An 18,418-nucleotide genomic window follows, 5' to 3' on the forward strand; every position below is an offset into this window, starting at 1 on the left:
TTTAATTAATTTGGATTAATTTTCCTGGGTTTCCCCATGTACAAGCCCAAGACTACTCAGACCACATTCCAACTCTCTCAAAGATTCCTTTCTCAAGCATTGTTTTTCCAAAAGTTAGAAAACAGTATCTCTAAATTCCTGTTTATTTCTAGTATCCTAGTTTTTAAATTCTGTTCCTCAATTGAGCCCATAACCAATATGAACAATTTATCAACTTCAGCAAACTCTTCCATGACCTTAAAAACTTCTATAAGTCACCCTGAAGTCTTTTTTACCAATGAGAATCAGTCATGCTCAAATGACACACGTTCTTAATGAAGGTAGACCCAGACTGTCTCATCCAGAGGAGAAGGGGAAAAAAAGGGGTAGCACATGAAAATTCTCCCCTCATGGAAGATTTCTCCATATTCTGCCCCTGGGTGAGGTGTGTGGTTTTCCTACCTGAGGTCCAGGTAGTTTGGTCCTCAGAAGCTATGGATATTGAGAGAGCTGCTAGAAGAACAGAGCCATCTGCATCCAGACACTCTGCACTAGCTGTATATCTCCCGGCTCCCCGGCAGCATGGTTCCACTGGAGTCACATTGCCAGGGACTGCCCTACCCACTTGGAATTCCCCACTTAAAGAGGAATTTCCCAAAAGAGTTAATGTTGCGTCAGGTTGGATGTAATTTATCTCCTGTTTCTTCACTGCTTGTTTAGAAGAAAGGTTAGGAGCAATGCATAGCGCATGTGTGGAATATCCCTTGAAAGTCTGTAATAAGTACATTGTGATGATGTATTCCATAGAATTGCAGTCTGCTTTTGCTATTCCGAGGCTTGAGGGCGAACAGGGTACAATTTCCAGGGCTAGTGCTAGCCCATTGGGGGTCCTAAGCAGGAATATTTTTGGGGGCCCCCCACAACACATACTAATAATAGGGGGCCCCCTTGAGCTGCTCAGGGCCCTAAGCAATTGCTCGGTCTGCTTATGCTTATGCACTGGCTCTAGCAATCTCCAAATTTTAACTGACATACTTGTGTGTCAAAAAGGCAGCACAATTTACCTGTGCATTTTACAGGAAGAAAATACTTCCCTCTTACCTGGGCCTTTTGAAGAGATACTTGAAGATGTGAAAGGATCGCTACTTTCAAAGGGGTCAGGCTAAATGAGGAGGAAAGAAGAAATGGCATGTTAATAATTTTAATGTATTCTGCACTTACCTTTCTGTGTATACCAAAATCTTCAATACATTATGAAAACTGCTATTCTAGGCCAAATTAACCTCTAGTACAGTGGTTCTCAATTTTTTTTTTTCCCCACGGATGACTTGAAAATTGCTGAATGTCTCAGCGGACCACCTGTTTGGATGAAAGCGCTATATAAAAAAAATCCTCAATAATAATTAAGGTTTTTTTGTTCTACAAATAAAAGCACACAACACATATTTTAATATCAGTAGTCTTACCTTTCTAATGCGATGGATGTGCCCCCTTTCCCCCACCATGGCAGCCTCCGATCTGGGGCTGTGAAGGACGGGGGTCTCTCCCCCATCACAGCAGCCACAGAGCTGAGGCTGGGAAGGAGAGCCATCTCTCCCTGGCAGCCATAGCCCTGGAGCTGAGGAAAGTCGACTCTTTCTCTGGCTGCCGCAGCCCTGCATGTCCCAAATTCCCCCCAGCCCTTCTCACTCCAGTGCCCCTTCCCACCTACCCCCTATTCCCCCCAAGGCCACCATACCTCACCTTACATGTGCGTCTTCTCCAGGCACCTAATTAGTGGAGCGACACCTGCATGGCTCCACTAATTAGGTGGGTGGCCCTTCATTCTTTCAATGTGCAGCCACCCAGGCATGCACCTTAGAGGGAACTATCCGCGGACTACCTGAATGAAGCTCGCAGACCACAGTTTGAGAACCTCTGCTCTAGTATAATTCTTGTATAGTTGATGGACTTTGAATTTGACCAAATACTACGAAATACTCTTGTTGGATAAATACACATTATTAGTGCATGTAGGTTTTGATAGCAATGATACAACGTGGGGTTGCTGACAATAAAGGCAAGTATCCCATTGAGCAGAACACATTCCAGAGCAGGGGATCTTACAGTAAAATAAAGCTGGTACTAGTCTATGATGCAAAGCCAAGAACATACTTGTACAGAAGTCGGTTATCAAAATGTTCAGACTTGAGTGCCAAAAGTTGGCATTTAAATAGACCTGGCTTAATTTCAGAGCTGCTGAGTACCCACAACTTCTCATTAAATAAATAAACAGTAGCTACAGGTACTCATCAGCTCTGAAAATCTCACCACTTATTTAGCTGCATATCTTTAGGCACTGAAGTTTGAAAATGTTGCCCTATGCTTGTAAATAGAAAGGAATTCTCTGAAACACATTTTCACCATAAGGATACCATTACTCTGCTATAAGTAGGGCCCTCCCAAATTCACAGCTGTGAAAAACATGTCATGGACTGTGAAATCTGGTCTTTTGTGTACTTTTACCCTATAATATACAGATTTCACAGGGGAGACCAGAGTTTTTCAAACTGTGGGTCCTGACAAAAAGAGGGTTGGGGGGGGCTGCAAGGCTATTGTAGGGGAGGTCATGGTATTGCCACCCTTACTTCTGCACTGCCTTCAGAGCTGGGTGGCCAGAAAGTGGCATCTGCTCACCAGGCACCCAGCTCTTAAGGCAGCACTGCCAGCAGCAGCGCAGAAGTAAGTGTAGCAATGGGAGGCCAGAGAGTAGCGGCTGCTGGCTGAGGGTCCAACTCTGAAGGCAGCAGCACAGAAGTAAGGATAGCAATACCATACCATGCCATCCTTACTTCTGCGCTGCTGCTGTCAGTGGCACTGCCTTCAGAGCTGGGCTCCTGGCCAGCACCTGCTGCTCTCTAGCCAGCCAGCCCTGACGGCAGCGCAACTGCCAGTAGCAGCACAGAAGTAAAAGTGGAAATACCGCAACTCTCCTACAATAACCTTGCGATGCCCCCACTAACCCCTGTTGGGTCAGGACCCCTACAATTATAACACCGTGAAATTTCAGATTTAAATATCTGAAATCATGAAAATTTATTATTTTTTAAATCCCATGACCGTGAAATTGACCAAAATGGACCATGAATTTGGTGAAACCTTAGCTGTAAGGCAACTACTCTATTCAAATCCATTATGAATTATGTTACACCAACACAACTTTGCCAAATACCCAAAATGATTACCTACCAAGAATACTCATATAAAGTTGATATTGTATGACTTATGTTGTGCCACTGAGTAAGTATGTCAGTTACAGAATGATGGATGTTTGGCAATGCATACTATTTCACATTGATGGTAGTGTGGTACAGGACAAAATTTCCATAAAATGGAGACAAGGCAAAGGGGGTTAATTTAATTCTTAGTATAAGAGCTCATGATGAGCTGCTGTAACAGCTGTAAGTCATCAGTTCCAATGGAAATGAGCAGAACTTGGTAATTCACACCCACTATTCAAGAATGTAATTAGTCACATGTCACCTTTATAAGACTTGAAAAGAAAATCTCCAGACACCTTTCTCCTGTTTTGCCTTTTAGGCAAGGTACCTGCATAACAGTAGAAAAGTTTATTATAGTGCAACATGCACAAATTTAAAAATTACCTACCTTTGAGGGCAGTGTGGGTTTTTTTGTGAATGGATCTGAGGTAAATGGGTCATTCTTCACCTGTTTCTTAAAAAAATCCTCAGAAACAGAACTACGAAATGGGTCACTTTCTTTAAATGGATCCCCTCCAAATGGGTCTAGCAAAAGAGTTAAGGGATGTAAACAAAATGTACTGCTTTACAGGTAAAACACTAGACAATGTGCTATAGGGAACAATCCTGCATTAGCAAGGAGTCAGAACAAATATGCCTTTATCTCAAACTTATTTATCAAATAATAAATGATTGATATATTCTACTCTAAAAAAGGAGAAACTATTATGATTATTTTAAATTCCAATTAAATTGACGTTTTATGGAGTTTATATTACAGTTATGAACTACATTTAATAAAATTGTATATACCTTAATAAACTTCTTCCTGAGCTCACTCACACGAACACATACTCTGGGCTTCCCCGTTTAAACTAAAAACCAAACACACACACACACTCTCTCTCTGGGCTCCCCAGTTTAAACTGGGAATCTGAAGTCTTGGAAGGCCAGCTCTATACTGGGCATATCTATATTTGGCTACAAATTATATCCCACCTGTCTAAAAGGAAAAGCTTTTACCTGTTGAAACAGGTGGTTGTTCTGAAAAGGGATCATTCTGGAATGGATCATCTAGGTAAAAAAAAGAAAAATATCTTGTTTTGTCACCTACTTACAGAATGTCTTCACTGCCCTATAGTTTCACTAATGGGGTATGAATAGCAGGCACACCAAAGTGCTGCACTGTAACTCCCTTGTGTAGATGCTGCAGGAGCAAACTTAAAAGAGTAAACTCTGGACCTTTAAGTTTGTACCCAGAGCATCCACACAGGGAAGTTACAGTGCAGCACTTCAGTGAGCATTGCTCTTCACACCTCTTAGTCCAAACTGCAGGGCACTGCAGACATACACTCAGTTAATAAGACTAGCACAGTTTGTAAAAATACATTTATAGTACAATATTGTCTTCTGGTTCTTATATTAGCCATCAGTTACTTACTGCCTTTGAAAGGGTCTGCTCCTTTAAAAGGATCAGATCTGAATGGATCTTCAGCCTGGAATGGGTCTGTATGCAATTCTTGTGTATTATTACTAAACAATAACGCTTTATTCTTGAAGGGATCATCCTAGAATTAAGAAGAGAAATATTACAAAGATTTTATGAATATTAAAATGATTAATCATCCAGTTAGAATTCTGATGCATCTTATTCCTGTTCAATGTTATTTTAAATTCAAGAAGCTCCTTATTGAAACCAGAAGTGCCCTTTAAACTGAAGCAAATGTCATAAATACATTGCTTGAGGCTACACAGAACATCAATAACTGCATACAGCACACAAAAATGTGTTATTTCTGATTTTTGTGTATTAATTTCTGAAATGCCTTCACAAAAACTTTCTAAAATTCCACCCATCTAGATTTTGCAAAAGCCTCAATTCCATGTAAAACATCTTAATTTCCAAGATAAATATATCTTTCCACAAATCTTTGGCTATTGATCACTGTCTAAATTATGGTAGAGCAAGAACAATTATAACAAAACTGTTTCGAATGGATCTACCCTAGTCCATTTGACAAGCAAGAAGGGGATGGATTTCCTTCTAAAAACATGCTACCCTAGCTACGCTGGAAACTAACTTTCCTACACAGGATAGTTTTCAGGTTAACTATGGTTATTGCTAGCACAGTTCAAGCCAATTTTGATAAACTAGAAAAAACAAGCCACAACCACAACACATGAACTGACAAAGTTGTGTCAATTCTTCATCATATGCATTTGTTTGTATGATATATCCTTACCACCCTTGTCTTTGCCTATTTTGTGTCTGCTAGACTGTAAATCCGCTGAAGTAGGGATTGTCGCTTATCTATGTTTGTACAGCACTCAGTACAATGGAGCTCCAATCCTGATTGATTTGACCATAATAAATGTTTACTAACAACAACAGACAAGGCTTTGGAGTTTACAAAGCTAAAGGATCTCTCCTCTGTATAGAATACACAAATGAAGTCTAAAATTAAATTTTTCAACAGCAAAAGAAACAAAATACAGAGGAGGCAGGAAGGATTAAGAAACAGGAAAGAAACAAATGCTTTACAAACTTTTCTATGAACATCGAGTTTTCTTCCAATAAGTGATTCTCAGTCTTTACTAATAAAAGCAACATTCCAGAGACTTCCACTTGAAATTGAGTTTGACAATAACCATTAAAGCACAAAGACTGAGCAGCAAAGTATTAAAAAACAAGTCTGTGAGAACATCACTGTTCTGAGATAATCCCTTTCTTTCGCAAGTGTTTTCCGTTTCTTGCTTGAGCAGAGACAAAGTAATGCAAGGCAGAAAGGTACAGTACTTTCTGAATGTTTATTAGGCCAGTGTACTAAATAAAACTATATACAATATTCTATAAGTATTTGCATATTATGAATGCTATCACATTTCACTTAAATGTTTATTTTGAAATAGATCAAAGTGCTTTGGATACCTAAAAACAGAAACACTATCTAAAAAGCTATTCTACTTTCACTTTTATATAATCAAGATTTCTAAAATAGCAAAATAAAATCTGATTTCTACAAAAAATAAAAACAATAAAAATGGAAAAATAAAATTTTCTTGAAACTCCCTTCAAACTGGGTATTTTGTAGACAGTGTTCATAACTTTTTAATTTTACAGAAGATTTTAAATGACAATTATTTAAAAGAGCAAAAAATTTCAACCTTCCTCTTATGCTGGGATAAATTGTGGTCAGGTATAATAGCAAATGTAGAACAATGAGCTTTGCTCAAACAAGATCCAATACATCAGCACATCTCTTTGACTTGACTTTTTCCTTAGATAGGCCTCCAAATTATGAATGGGAGCTCATGGTACAATCAGGCTAACCCTACAGTAAGCATCTTATTTACGGAAGGGTTTGCAATATGGCTTCCCTTGGAGAGGACACACGAACAGCATATGGATGGATACAACATGATGACTTAAAGTTGGAGAAATGAACATACAAATTGTAAGCATTGGTTGTTTATGTAATTTACTATTAGTAATAGCTGCCTAAAGGAAATCAGTTAAGAGAATTCTTAAGATCCTGAAGGAATATATGGAGGCAAAATACACAGCTAAAATAAATATACTGGATGAGAGAACAGTGATGCTGGGAATATTTTAGAGGAAGACAAAGACGTCCATATATTATTTTTTGGATAAACTCTTGTGGTTTAGGTTGTATTGCTGAAGTGTGCAAATGTACAACTCACATCCTACAGAAAAGCAGAAACCGTACATGACTGAAGGACTCCAAGAGAACAGCTGGACTGGAATTTTAAAAAAAATGTTTTCCTATTTTGCTCAGCCCAAAAGTCAGACAGGCAACACATTAGTTTGGTCTACATTTAAAACTTTTACCTGCATAACTATGTCACATTGGAGTATTGGAGGGGGTGGGGGAATCACAACCATAACCAATAGCTATGCCAGGAAAAGCTCTTGCATTCATGCAGTTATACTGGCAACAATTCCTTTGGACAGTATAGCTTATTTAGTTTGAAGAACTGCTATAAGCTATACCAACAAAAAGACCTCTTTTGCTGGAATAAGTTGCATCTCCAGTAGGAGAGTTTGACAGTACAGCTATACCAGCAAACTATTTCTAGCATAGATAAGATATAAGAATTAATCGTCACGAGAACTAAAATGTTCTAAGCCTGTGGATGGAGGCTGCCATCTTGCAGAGATTACAGTGCCTTTTAAGGTCACACAGTCAACTAAATAAAAATCTTTTTACAATTTGAGTTTAGGTGCAAGTTACAAATCTAATGATTGTAAAATGTATTTTACACTGCATTGAACCATAAATCCACTTGTTACTTTAATTCAGTCTTTACCATAGCTCCAAAATTGCCTCTTTCTTTCTGTGCAATTCCTTCACTTATGTCCGCTAAATTCGTCATACTACCACCATGAATCCCATTCAGAGCGTCATTATTTTGTTCAATACTTTTACTGATTTCCTGGTGACTCTCTTGAAGTTGAGAAAGTTTACTTCTTGCCTAAATAATGAAAAACATTTCAGTATCATGCAGGATTAGACATACACTCATATGAGCAAGCAACTTGCTACTCTTTGAGAAAACTAGTACTCATTGACAAATCTGAACATTGCATTCACTCCGGAATTTGGTTACTCCAGGGCTCCAGAGATATGGGAGTAATTCTATGTGAGGTTAAAAACAATGTCAAAGTGTTACAGTGTTGTCCTGACTATTTTTTTTACATGAACTGGTAATCAAACTACTAGTCTGCAGTCACAAAACCCTATGCAATTATAGCAGTCTATTTTTCTTCTGCAGGATTTATTTTGTAGATGCAGTTCATCCCTTCCTGAACAACTGGGCTTTAAAAGAGGGAGAAAGATGTTTATAGGACTACAGAGAATACCTGATTAATTTCTTCTTGCGTTGATTTTAAAGATTTAATTATTGTTTCAAGTTGCACTTTTCCTGCTTGGATACTTTGTTCTAGCTGAGTCTCTTCTTGCTGGAGACGATTCAGCTCTGCTTTTGCTCTATTCAGATCATCTTCCTGTGATTTTAAATCTGATTCCTGAGACTGAATCTCCATTTTCAATGATGAAATCTGAAAAAAATTGCCATGCAGTGCCAACTTCAGAGTGCAAATTGAAATTAAAGTAACATTATTATTAATTGTGATAATTAATATTTCATTATATTCAAGATACTCAAGATAGTTAAGTCCCAGGCAGACTGTGAAGAGCTACAAAAGGATCTATCAAAACTGGGTGACTGGGCAACAAAATGGCAGATGAAATTAAATGTTGATAAATGCAAAGTAATGCATATTGGACTCCAAACTATACATATAAAACGATGGGGTCTAAATCATAGGCGCAGATTTCCCCTCTTTCCCCTGAGTGCTCAACACCCCCTCTGCCCCTGGCCCTGCCTCCACTCCACCACTTCCATTAGGCCCTGCCCCTTCCCGGCCCCCATTCCAACCCCTTCCCCAAAGTCCCCGCCCCCCAACTCTGCCCCCTCCCTGCCAATATTCCAACTCCTTCCACAAATCCCCACCCCGGCCCTGTATCTTCCCCGCCTCCTCCCCGAGCGTGCCACGTTCCCACTCCTTCTCCCGCCCCCCCCCCCAGTGTGCTAACGCTGCCGAACAGCTGTTTGGTGGCGGCCAGGCAGGAAATGCTGGGAGGTAGGCGGAGGAGCGGGGACATGGCGCGCTTGGGCCATAGGCAGCAATTCCATGGCTGCTCCGGGGCTGAAGCACCCACAGGGAAAAACTGGTGGGTGCTGAGCACCCACCGGCAGCTCCCTGTGGCCCCGCCCCCCTGCTCCAGCTCACCTCCGCCTCCTCTGCGAGCATGCTGCTGCGCCCTGCTTCTCCCCAATCCCTCCCAGTGCTTGTGCTGCCAAACAGCTGATTCGCGCAAGCCTGGGAGGGAGGGAGAAGGAGGAGGAATGCGGCACACTGGGGGAAGAGGCGGGGCCAGGGCAGGGATTTGAGGAGGGATCCAATGGGGCAGAGAGCGGGCAGAGTCAGGGCCGGGATGGGATGCAGAGTCAGGGAGGGATGGGGGGCAGGGCCAGGGATTTGGGGAGGGATCCAATAGGGCAGAGAGGGGGCGGAGTCGGGGCGGGGCCAGAGTTGGGGGTGGGGGAGCACGAGCACCCACCGGTGCCAACAAAACTTGGTGCCTGTGGCTCGGGGGGGGGGAAGAGGAGATGGGGCAGAGGGTGAGGGGAGCTTGGCTGCCGGTGGGTGCGCAGCACCCACTAATTTTTCCCCGTGGGTGCTCGAGTCCCGGAGCATCCACAGAATCAGCGCCTATGGTCTAAATTAGCTTTTACCAATCAAGAAAGAGATCTTGGAGTCATTATGAATAGTTCTCTGAAAACATCCACTCACTGTGCAGTGGAAGTAAAAAGAGCAAACAGAATGTTGGGAATAATTAAGAAAGGGATAAATAAGACAGAAAATATCATATTGCCTCTAAATAAATCCATGGTATGCCCACATCTTGAATACTACGTGCAGAAGTGGTCACTCCATCTCAAAAAAAAAATATTGGAATTGGAAGAGGTTCAAAAAAGGCCAACAAAAATGATTAGGGGTATGGAACAGCTGCCATATGAGGAGAGATTAATAAGACTGGGGCTTTTCAGCTTAGAAAAAGACAGCTAATGGGGGGATATGATAGAGGTCTATAAAATCATGACCAGTGTGGAGAAAGTAAATAAGGAAGTCTTATTTATTACTTCTCATAACACAAGAGATAGGGGTCAACAAATGAAATTAATAGGCAGCAGGTTTAAAACAAACAAAAGGAAATATTTTTTCACACAACACACAGTCAACCTGTGGAACTCTTTGCCAGCGGATGTTGTGAAGGTCAATACTATAACAGGGTTAAAAAAAGAACTAGTTAAATTCATGGAGGATAGGTCTATCAATGGCTATTAGCCAGGATGGGCAGGGATGGTGTCGCTGGCCTCTATTTGCCTGAAGCTGGGAATGGCTGACAAGGAATGGATCACTTGATGATTACCTGTTCTGTTCATTCCTTCTGGGGCACCTGGCATTGGCCATTGTTGGAAGACAGGATACTGGGCTAGATGAACCTTTGGTCTGACCCAGCATGCCCATTCTTATGCTCTTATATTAAATGTTGGGGTGTATGGGGTTGTCAGGGAGGGGTAGTACCTCTGATGGGGGAGCAGCCGTACTCCTAGGAGTAGCTCATCCACTTTGGTCCCCACTTGACACCCAGCTCTCAGTCTCACCTGTGGCTCCAAGTAGCTGTCAGCATGCGACACCAGCCACACCCCGGAAACCGTCTCGACTGGCGGGCTAAACCAGGTGAGGGTAGCCGATGAGTCTGAGACCCTCGGTGAGTTAGGGCCTGTCTACCCATTGCATGCGAAGGCTGGATCCAGCTGACTGAGGAAACCTGGTTCAACGGTCAGGAAGGCAGTGACAGCAAGCGTTGTGAAACGCTCAAGAGCATGACAAGACACGTAGGCGTCCTGGTCATCCACTGCGCCCTGCCCTATCTCCAGCCATCTCGACTCTTGTCCTGGATACAGATAGGAACTGGGAAGAGAGAGTGAGGTTGACGTCGCGCAACTCTCCCTCACTTTAATCCAATTCACGCGCAAGTCTCGACATATCATATCATATCACATCATATCAAGTCCTGTGGCGATGGGCGAGGGACGAAGCAGCAGGTGTGGATACACTGGGAGCTGTAGCCGCGGACCTGCACACAGGCGGCTCAGGTATAATGATCGTTCCTCACTGACTGAAGCAGCAGTGGAGCTCAGCGTCTTCTTGAGCGACTGAGCAGCCCTATTCAGGATTGCACTGCTCACCTCCATAGAATGAGGAGGGGGCTAGAAAAGGTGCCCTAAACATTGCCTGCTTCACCTTACCCTGGCCAGCATACCGCGGCTGGCGGGGATCCCATAAAAGCGGTCGAACAAAAACAAAACAGAGTGACACTGATCACCATTGGCACATGGAATGTGCGCACGCTACTGGACAACATCACAGCAGACAGACCGGAGAGAAGAACAGCACTTGTTGCCAGAGAGCTCGCACGCTACAACATTGACATTGCAGCCCTTAGCGAAACTTGCCTTGCTAATGAAGGACAGCTGTCCGAGTCAGGCGGAGGCTATACATTCTTCTGGAGTGGCCACAGCAGTGATGAGCGTCGCGAATCTGGAGTTGGATTCGCTATCAAGAATCATCTTGTTCGGAAACTTTCCAGTCCCCCCAAGGGTGTGAATGACCGACTCATGACAATGCAGCTTCCGCTTCAAAAAGGAAAACAAGCTACTTTGATCAGCGCATACGCTCCCACAATGACCAACCCAGAGGATGTGAAGGATAAATTCTACGAAGAACTAGATGCTCTGCTATCATCAGTGCACCGCACAGACAAGCTGATCCTGCTTGGCGATTTTAATGCAAGAGTCGGATGCGATGCCGCAGCCTGGGAAGGAGTCATCGGGAAAAATGGAGTGGGAAAGTGTAACAGCAATGGCCTGTTACTGCTGAAAACTCGTGCAGCACATGACCTTCTGATCACCAATATGGTCTTCCGCCTCCCTACCTGTAACAGGACTTCGTAGATGCATCCCCGTTCCAAGCACTGGCATCTGATTGACTACGTCATCATCAGGAGAAGGGACAGACAAGATGTCAGGGTTACAAAAGCTATGTGCGGCGCTGACTGTTGGACAGATCACAGGCTCATAGTATCCAAAATGAAGCTCCGTATCATGCCGAAGAGATGACCACAAGGCTGTAAGGCTCTCAAAAGGATCAATGTGTCGAAGCTGAAGAACAGCCGCATCACTGAAAATCTAGCGGAAGATTTAGAGAATGAGCTTGCTGATCTTCGTATTGAGGATGACACTGAGAAAGACTGGGAGCGATTCCGCAACACTGTCCATATACAGCTGCATCGAAGGTATTGGGGCCCTCTACACGCAGGCAGCAAGACTGGTTTGACGAAAATGATGCAGAAATCCAGGCCTTACTTGCTGAGAAGCACCGCCTGCATCGTGCATATCAGAACAACCTATCCTCAGCGGCAAAGAAGACCGCCTTTATCAACGCTGGCAGAACAGTACAGAACCGACTGCGCAAAATGTGGGACTTGTGGCTGAGCGCCAAAGCAGATGAAATACAGGCGTATGCAGACAGGAACGACTATAAGCAGTTCTATGAAGCCCTCAACACACTCTATGGTCCACAGTCTTCTGGGAGCTTTCCCCTCCTGAACTCTGATGGCACTGTGCTCCTTACAGAGAAGACGCAGATTCTCCAGAGATGGGCTGAACATTTTGAAGCAGTTCTCAACTGCCCCTCAGTCATCAATGATGAGGCCATTGACAAGATGCCGCAGGTTGCAGTCAATGACTCCATGGATGCTTCACCAGAAGAGGATGAAGTGAAGAAAGCCATCAACCAGCTGTCAAGTGGCAAAGCCCCAGGGTCAGATGCCATAACAGCAGAGGTGTACAAAGTCGGTGGACCCGTGCTGCTACAGAAACTCACTGAGCTGTTTCAGTCCTTCTGGAAGCAGGGATCCATTCCACAGGAATTTAGAGACGCGTCCATCGTGCACCTCTGTAAGAGGAAGGGCAATCGCCAGGTATGTGACAATCACCGTGGAATCTCGTTGCTTTCTACAGCGGGGAAAGTTCTTGCACGGGTTCTGTTGAACCGATTGATCACTCACCTGGAGCAGGGCTTACTGCCAGAATCAGAGTGCGGCTTCCGCAAGGGACGTGGGACTATTGACATGATCTTTGCTGCGCGTCAGCTACAGGAGAAATGTCAAGAGCAGAATCGTGAACTCTACACAACTTCTGTGGACCTCACGAAAGCGTTTGACTCTGTCAGTCGCCAGGGCCTGTGGAGGATCATGTCGAAATTCGGCTGTCCAGACAGATTCATACGAATGGTACGTCAATTTCATCACAGTATGATGGCTCGTGTCCTGGATGACGGTGAAACATCTGAGGCCTTCCCTCAAGCAAGGGTGTGCTTTAGCACCCACTTTGTTCAGCATGATATTCTCTGCCACTGTGACTGATGCCTTTCAACACTGCACTGAAGGAGTAGGCCTGAAGTACAGAACTGACGGGAAACTATTCAATCTGAGGCGACTGCGTGCCATCACCAAGGTGAGGGAAACTGTACTTCGAGACTTTCTCTTTGCCGATGATTGTGTTCTGAATACTAGTATAGAGCCAGAAATGCAAGCCAGTATGGACAAGTTTTCATCTGCATGCAACAACTTCGGTCTCACCATTAACATCAAGAAGATTGAGCTCCCCATGCTCCATACTCTGAACCGTCCATCACTGTAAATGGACAGAGACTTCAGGCAGTGGACCACTTCATGTACCTGGGCAGTACCCTTTCCTGAGCAGTGTCAATTGATGATGAAGTAAACTGCAGAATTGCTAAAGCCAGCTCTGCATTTGGCCGATTGCGCTCCAACGTCTGGGAACGTCGAGGGATCAGCCTACCAATGAAGATGAAGGTCTGCCAAGCAGTGGTGCTTCCAACTCTGTTGTACGCCTGCGAGACGTGGACTGTCTATCGGAGTCATGCACGAAGGCTCAATCACTTCCACATTTCCTGTCTGCGAAAGCTTCTGAAAATCAGATGGCAGGACAAAGTGCCCGATACTGAAGTCCTTACCAGAGCCAGTCTGCCGTCAGTTCACACACTGCTGATGAGAGCCCAGACCAGATGGGCTGGACATGTTGTGAGAATGTCAGACGAATGCATTCCTAAACAGCTCTTCTACGGAGAACTCGCCCAGGGAAAGCGCTCCCATGGAGGACAAAAGAAGCGGTTCAAGGACATGCTGAAGACCTCTCTGAAGTCCCTCGAGATCAACACCGCCACATGGGAAATCCTCGCACTGAACCGTCCAGCATGGCGCAGCCTCATTCACACAGGCAGTAATACCTTTGAGGCAAGGCGTACTGCTGAGGCTGAAAGAAAGCGTGAGCTGTGCAAGTCCAGAGCTGCCCGCACATCATCGACAGTGCCATCACGTCTGCCCGACGTGACAGGACGTTCCACGCCCGAATTGGACTGATCAGTCATCTTCGGACGCACAGAGCCCGGTCATCGAACGAATGAGTTGTTGAGGTCTTCATCGACAACGATGGACGAACATCATCATATTAAATGTTAGTTACAACATCTGATCTGCCAGCTGCTAAGGAAAGATAAAACCAACTTACTTCATTCAAGGAAGTAAAGTAAGTTAAAACTCATCTGGAGTTAGAATTCTTGATGTAAGCTATTGATATACATAAAACCCAGGGAATGCAATTGATAATTTATACCTATTAGAAACAAGACACTCATTAAATACCTGGTTTAAAAGTTCCTTTAGTGCTTTTCCTGTGGATTCCAAACCACAGCTGAAGGAGATCATCACTCCTTTGCCTGAGACTTTTTTTTTTTTAAATACACTGAATACATTTATTAAAGTGGTCAGCTTTCAACAGAACCAAATTTACAAGGGTTATACCAATTTCCTGTTTCTTATGTACCCACATGACCGGTGTGACGGGATCCTCAGGGTGCATCCTGGGAATGTGGGACCCCTGTGCCCCCTTAACTCTCCAGCCTGGGCTGTCTCTCACAATGCCTTGCCAGTGACAAGCAGCAAACCCCTCCAGGCGCTGTTATCACTCAGCACAACTGCATGTGGAGTCCTACACCCAGCTAGATTGCATGAATGTTCCTAAAGCCACTCATGAATCACACAGAATAAGGCACCAGCCAAATCTCCCAGCCATGTACCTCTGGAATATAAAGTCTTGCACTGCTCAAGACGAGCAGTGAAAGTTTATTAATTGGTTCCTCACTTCATCAATAGAAAGTGGATATATACGAGCCTTCGTAAATCTGAGAAGATTTACCAAATACTTCAGGCAAACTCACTGGTAAAGATAAACAGTAAAACAAGTTTATTGATTACAAAAGATAGGTTTTAAGTGATTGTAAGTGATAAGTCAGAGTTAGTTACCAAAATAAAATAAAATAAAAGCATGCAGTCTAAACTCTCCACCTTATTAGATTGAGCAGTTTCTCACCCCACTGGATATTGCAGTTCATAGTACACAGGTTTCACCCTTGAAACCTGAGGCCAGTCTCCTCTGTTGGAGTCTTTAGTCTTCTGAGTGTCCTTGTTACTTGCAGGGTAGGTGGGGGGAGGAGAAAAGGCCAAGCATGGGGCCACTGTATTCTGTTTTATAACCTTAGTCCATGTGCTTGTAGAACAAAAGTCTAGGCATGTCTGGTGGGCATTGCTGAGTCCCCAGGCAAGGCTGAGCAATGCCCCTGGCCTTATGCAGGTGAGTCATTGAACTGTAACTCCCTTGCTGGACGATGGCTCTTGATGGTTGTTTGACACCCGCCTGGGCATTGGTTACTTTCCTTGCTATTGTCTCTGGGAAACTAATATCCGGCCAATTCCCCAACTTACAGCATGATCATAACCTTTCCCCTAATATCTTACATGACGTCTTTTACATGCAATATCACAATTATATAAATGAGGAATAAATAAGGGGGTTACAGGGCGCTCCTCTGTTGTGTACAGTGTCACAACTGGTCATACTGAGTTTCTATAAAAAGACAACATGTTGACTATACTGAAATCATGTTATAAATGAACAAGCAAACTTAAAATGTTGATCATTACAATAATGCACCTTAAACATTTTCTGTATTGAAACGTTAAAAAGACTCAAAACCAAACTTCCCAGCTTTGAGCCTGGTTCCTCTAAAATTGGCATTTTCACCTCTAACATGAATAATATCTAGTTGGGCAACTTGTAAATGTTGACAGAGTCCACAAGACAAGAGGAATATTATTGCTTAATCCTACTTCCCACTTTTTATTAACTTTTTCCTGTTTGTCAGGGTATTAAAGAAGTTCACTTATCTGTATTTTCATCAGTGCATTAAAAGCCTGTGGCTTTAAGCACTAATACAGAACTGAAACACAAATGCTGATGTTTGAAACTACTGACTGAGTCAAATAAATACTTCCTGCAATTTTAAGTTACCAGTAAAACAAAGTTACCTAACTGAACAAGAGCACCAGAGCATTATTTATCTTGCTGTATTTCTTTTCTTCTCCATTTATTTATCAATCACAAGTAAAAGAACAACAAAATAGATGTATACGCGCTAACACCTCACAGCAGCACCCAAGAACAATACAAATGACTAGGCAAAGAGTTAAATAAGCTACTAAAATGGAAATAAAGGTCACAAGTAACTACCACATAAACTGACAGGAAAGTGATAGGGAGGTGTGCACCATGAATCAGTACATCCTTTAGGGTTTTGTTTTTAAAACTGTATCATTAAAAGATCAGCATGTTCACGTGTTTACCTAAAGGACCCTAAAACTTTAGACATTAATGAGAGTTAATATTCTTTTGGAAGGGTCTCTTCTCCCAGAATATGGAGATAGAGTATACTGGACTCCTCAGATAGCTAGACACTCTATTTAGATATTTCAAAAAAAAAAAAATCAATGCAACATTATCAGCCAAAAATATATTGAATAGGCATAAGATGACATTGCCTCAATGGAACAGCCAGCCTGTTTTAAGAAGAGAGAAAACTAATTTTTAAAGCAATTCCTACAGTGCACAGAACAAGGTGGTCACCCCTGGATTATCCACTTCCACAGACTGATGGCATCTCTGTGTTGATGACATCCCAATCCACTTCTCTATCACAATTTATACCCATCACCTGTTCCTTTCTAACATCTCCTCTTGCAGATGGACTGCCACATCTCAAGCTCAACATGGCAAAACCTGATCTTCTCAACTTGTCTGATAGTCTTCATTTGTCTACATCTTGGTCACCGCCTTGTCTTCTCCTCCTCTTTGGCTCATAAGACCATAAGAACGGCCATATTGGGTCAGACCAAAGGTCCATCCAGCCCAGTATCCTGTCTACCGACAGTGACCAATGCCAGGTGTCCCAGAGGGAGTGAACCTAACAGATAATGATCAAGTGATCTCTTGCCTGTCATCCATCTCCACCCTCTGACAAACAGAGACTAGGGACGCCACTCCCTACCTATCCTGGCTAATAGCCATTAATGGACTTAACCTCCATTAATTTATCTAGTTCTGTTTTAAACCCTGTTATAGTCCTAGTCTTCACAACCTCCTCAGGCAAGGAGTTCGACAGGTTGCCTGTGTGCTGTGTGAAGAAGAACTTCCTTTTATTTGTTTTAAACTTGCTGCCCATTAATTTCATTTGGTGGCCCCTAGTTCTTTTATTATGGGACTTTTCCTTATTCACTTTCTCCACGCCACTCATGATTTTATATACCTCTATCATATCACCCCTTAGTCTCCTCTTTTCCAAGCTGAAAATTCCCAGCCTCTTTAATCTCTCCTCATATGGGACCCTTTCCAAACCCCTAATCATTTTAGTTACCCTTCTCTGAATCTTTTCTAATGCCCGTATATCTTTTTTGACATGAGGAGACCACATCTGTACGCAATACTCAAGATGTGGGCGTACAATGGATTTATATAAAGGCAATAAGATATTCTCTGTCTTAGGGTATGTCTACTCTACGAGATTACTCCGAATTTACAGATTTCGAGTTTTGGCAACCGACTGTATAAAGTCAAGTGCATGTGGCCACACTAAGCACATTAATTTGCCAGTGTCCGTCCATGTACTGAGGCTAGCATCGACTTCTGGAGCGTTGCACTGTGGGTAGCTATCCCAGAGCTATCCTATAGTTCCCACAGTCTCCCCTGCCCATTGGAATTCTGGTCTGAGATCCCAATGCCTGATGGGGCCAAAAATTTGTCGCGGGTGGTTATGGGTAAATGTCATCAGCCAATCCTCCCTCCGTGAAAGCAACGGCAGACAATCATTTTGCGTCCTTTTCCCTGGATTGCCGGGCAGACACCATAACACAGCAACCATGGAGCCGTTCAGCCTTTTTTCACTGTCACCATATGTCTACTGGATGCTGCTGACAGACGCGGTACTACAGCGCTACACAGCAGCATCCCCTTGCCTTTGCAAGTTAGCAAAAACGGTTACCAGCCATACTGTACCGTCTGCTGCTTTGCACGTTAGCAAAGATGGTTACCAGTCATACTGTATCATCTGCTGTTGTCATGGGTGCTCCTGG

General features: G+C 43.3%; 1 protein-coding gene across 5 annotated transcripts in view; it reads right to left on the reverse strand.

The window, feature by feature from the left end:
• The window catches only part of EPS15L1 (epidermal growth factor receptor pathway substrate 15 like 1), a 90,237-nt gene that overhangs the window by 35,077 nt on the left and 36,742 nt on the right, over window positions 1-18,418 (reverse strand). For all 5 annotated transcript variants that reach the window (XM_044998531.1, XM_044998530.1, XM_044998533.1 and 2 more), the window contains 6 exons: window positions 8,101-8,298; window positions 7,548-7,712; window positions 4,660-4,786; window positions 4,242-4,292; window positions 3,628-3,764; window positions 1,081-1,141 (listed from right to left, as the gene is read on the reverse strand). In XM_044998531.1, coding sequence (XP_044854466.1) covers window positions 1,081-1,141; window positions 3,628-3,764; window positions 4,242-4,292; window positions 4,660-4,786; window positions 7,548-7,712; window positions 8,101-8,298 — 739 coding nt within the window. The remainder of the gene's footprint in view (window positions 1-1,080; window positions 1,142-3,627; window positions 3,765-4,241; window positions 4,293-4,659; window positions 4,787-7,547; window positions 7,713-8,100; window positions 8,299-18,418) is intronic.

This window comes from Mauremys mutica, chromosome 24, assembly GCF_020497125.1.
Source record: "Mauremys mutica isolate MM-2020 ecotype Southern chromosome 24, ASM2049712v1, whole genome shotgun sequence".
Classification (NCBI taxonomy): Eukaryota; Metazoa; Chordata; order Testudines; family Geoemydidae; genus Mauremys; species Mauremys mutica.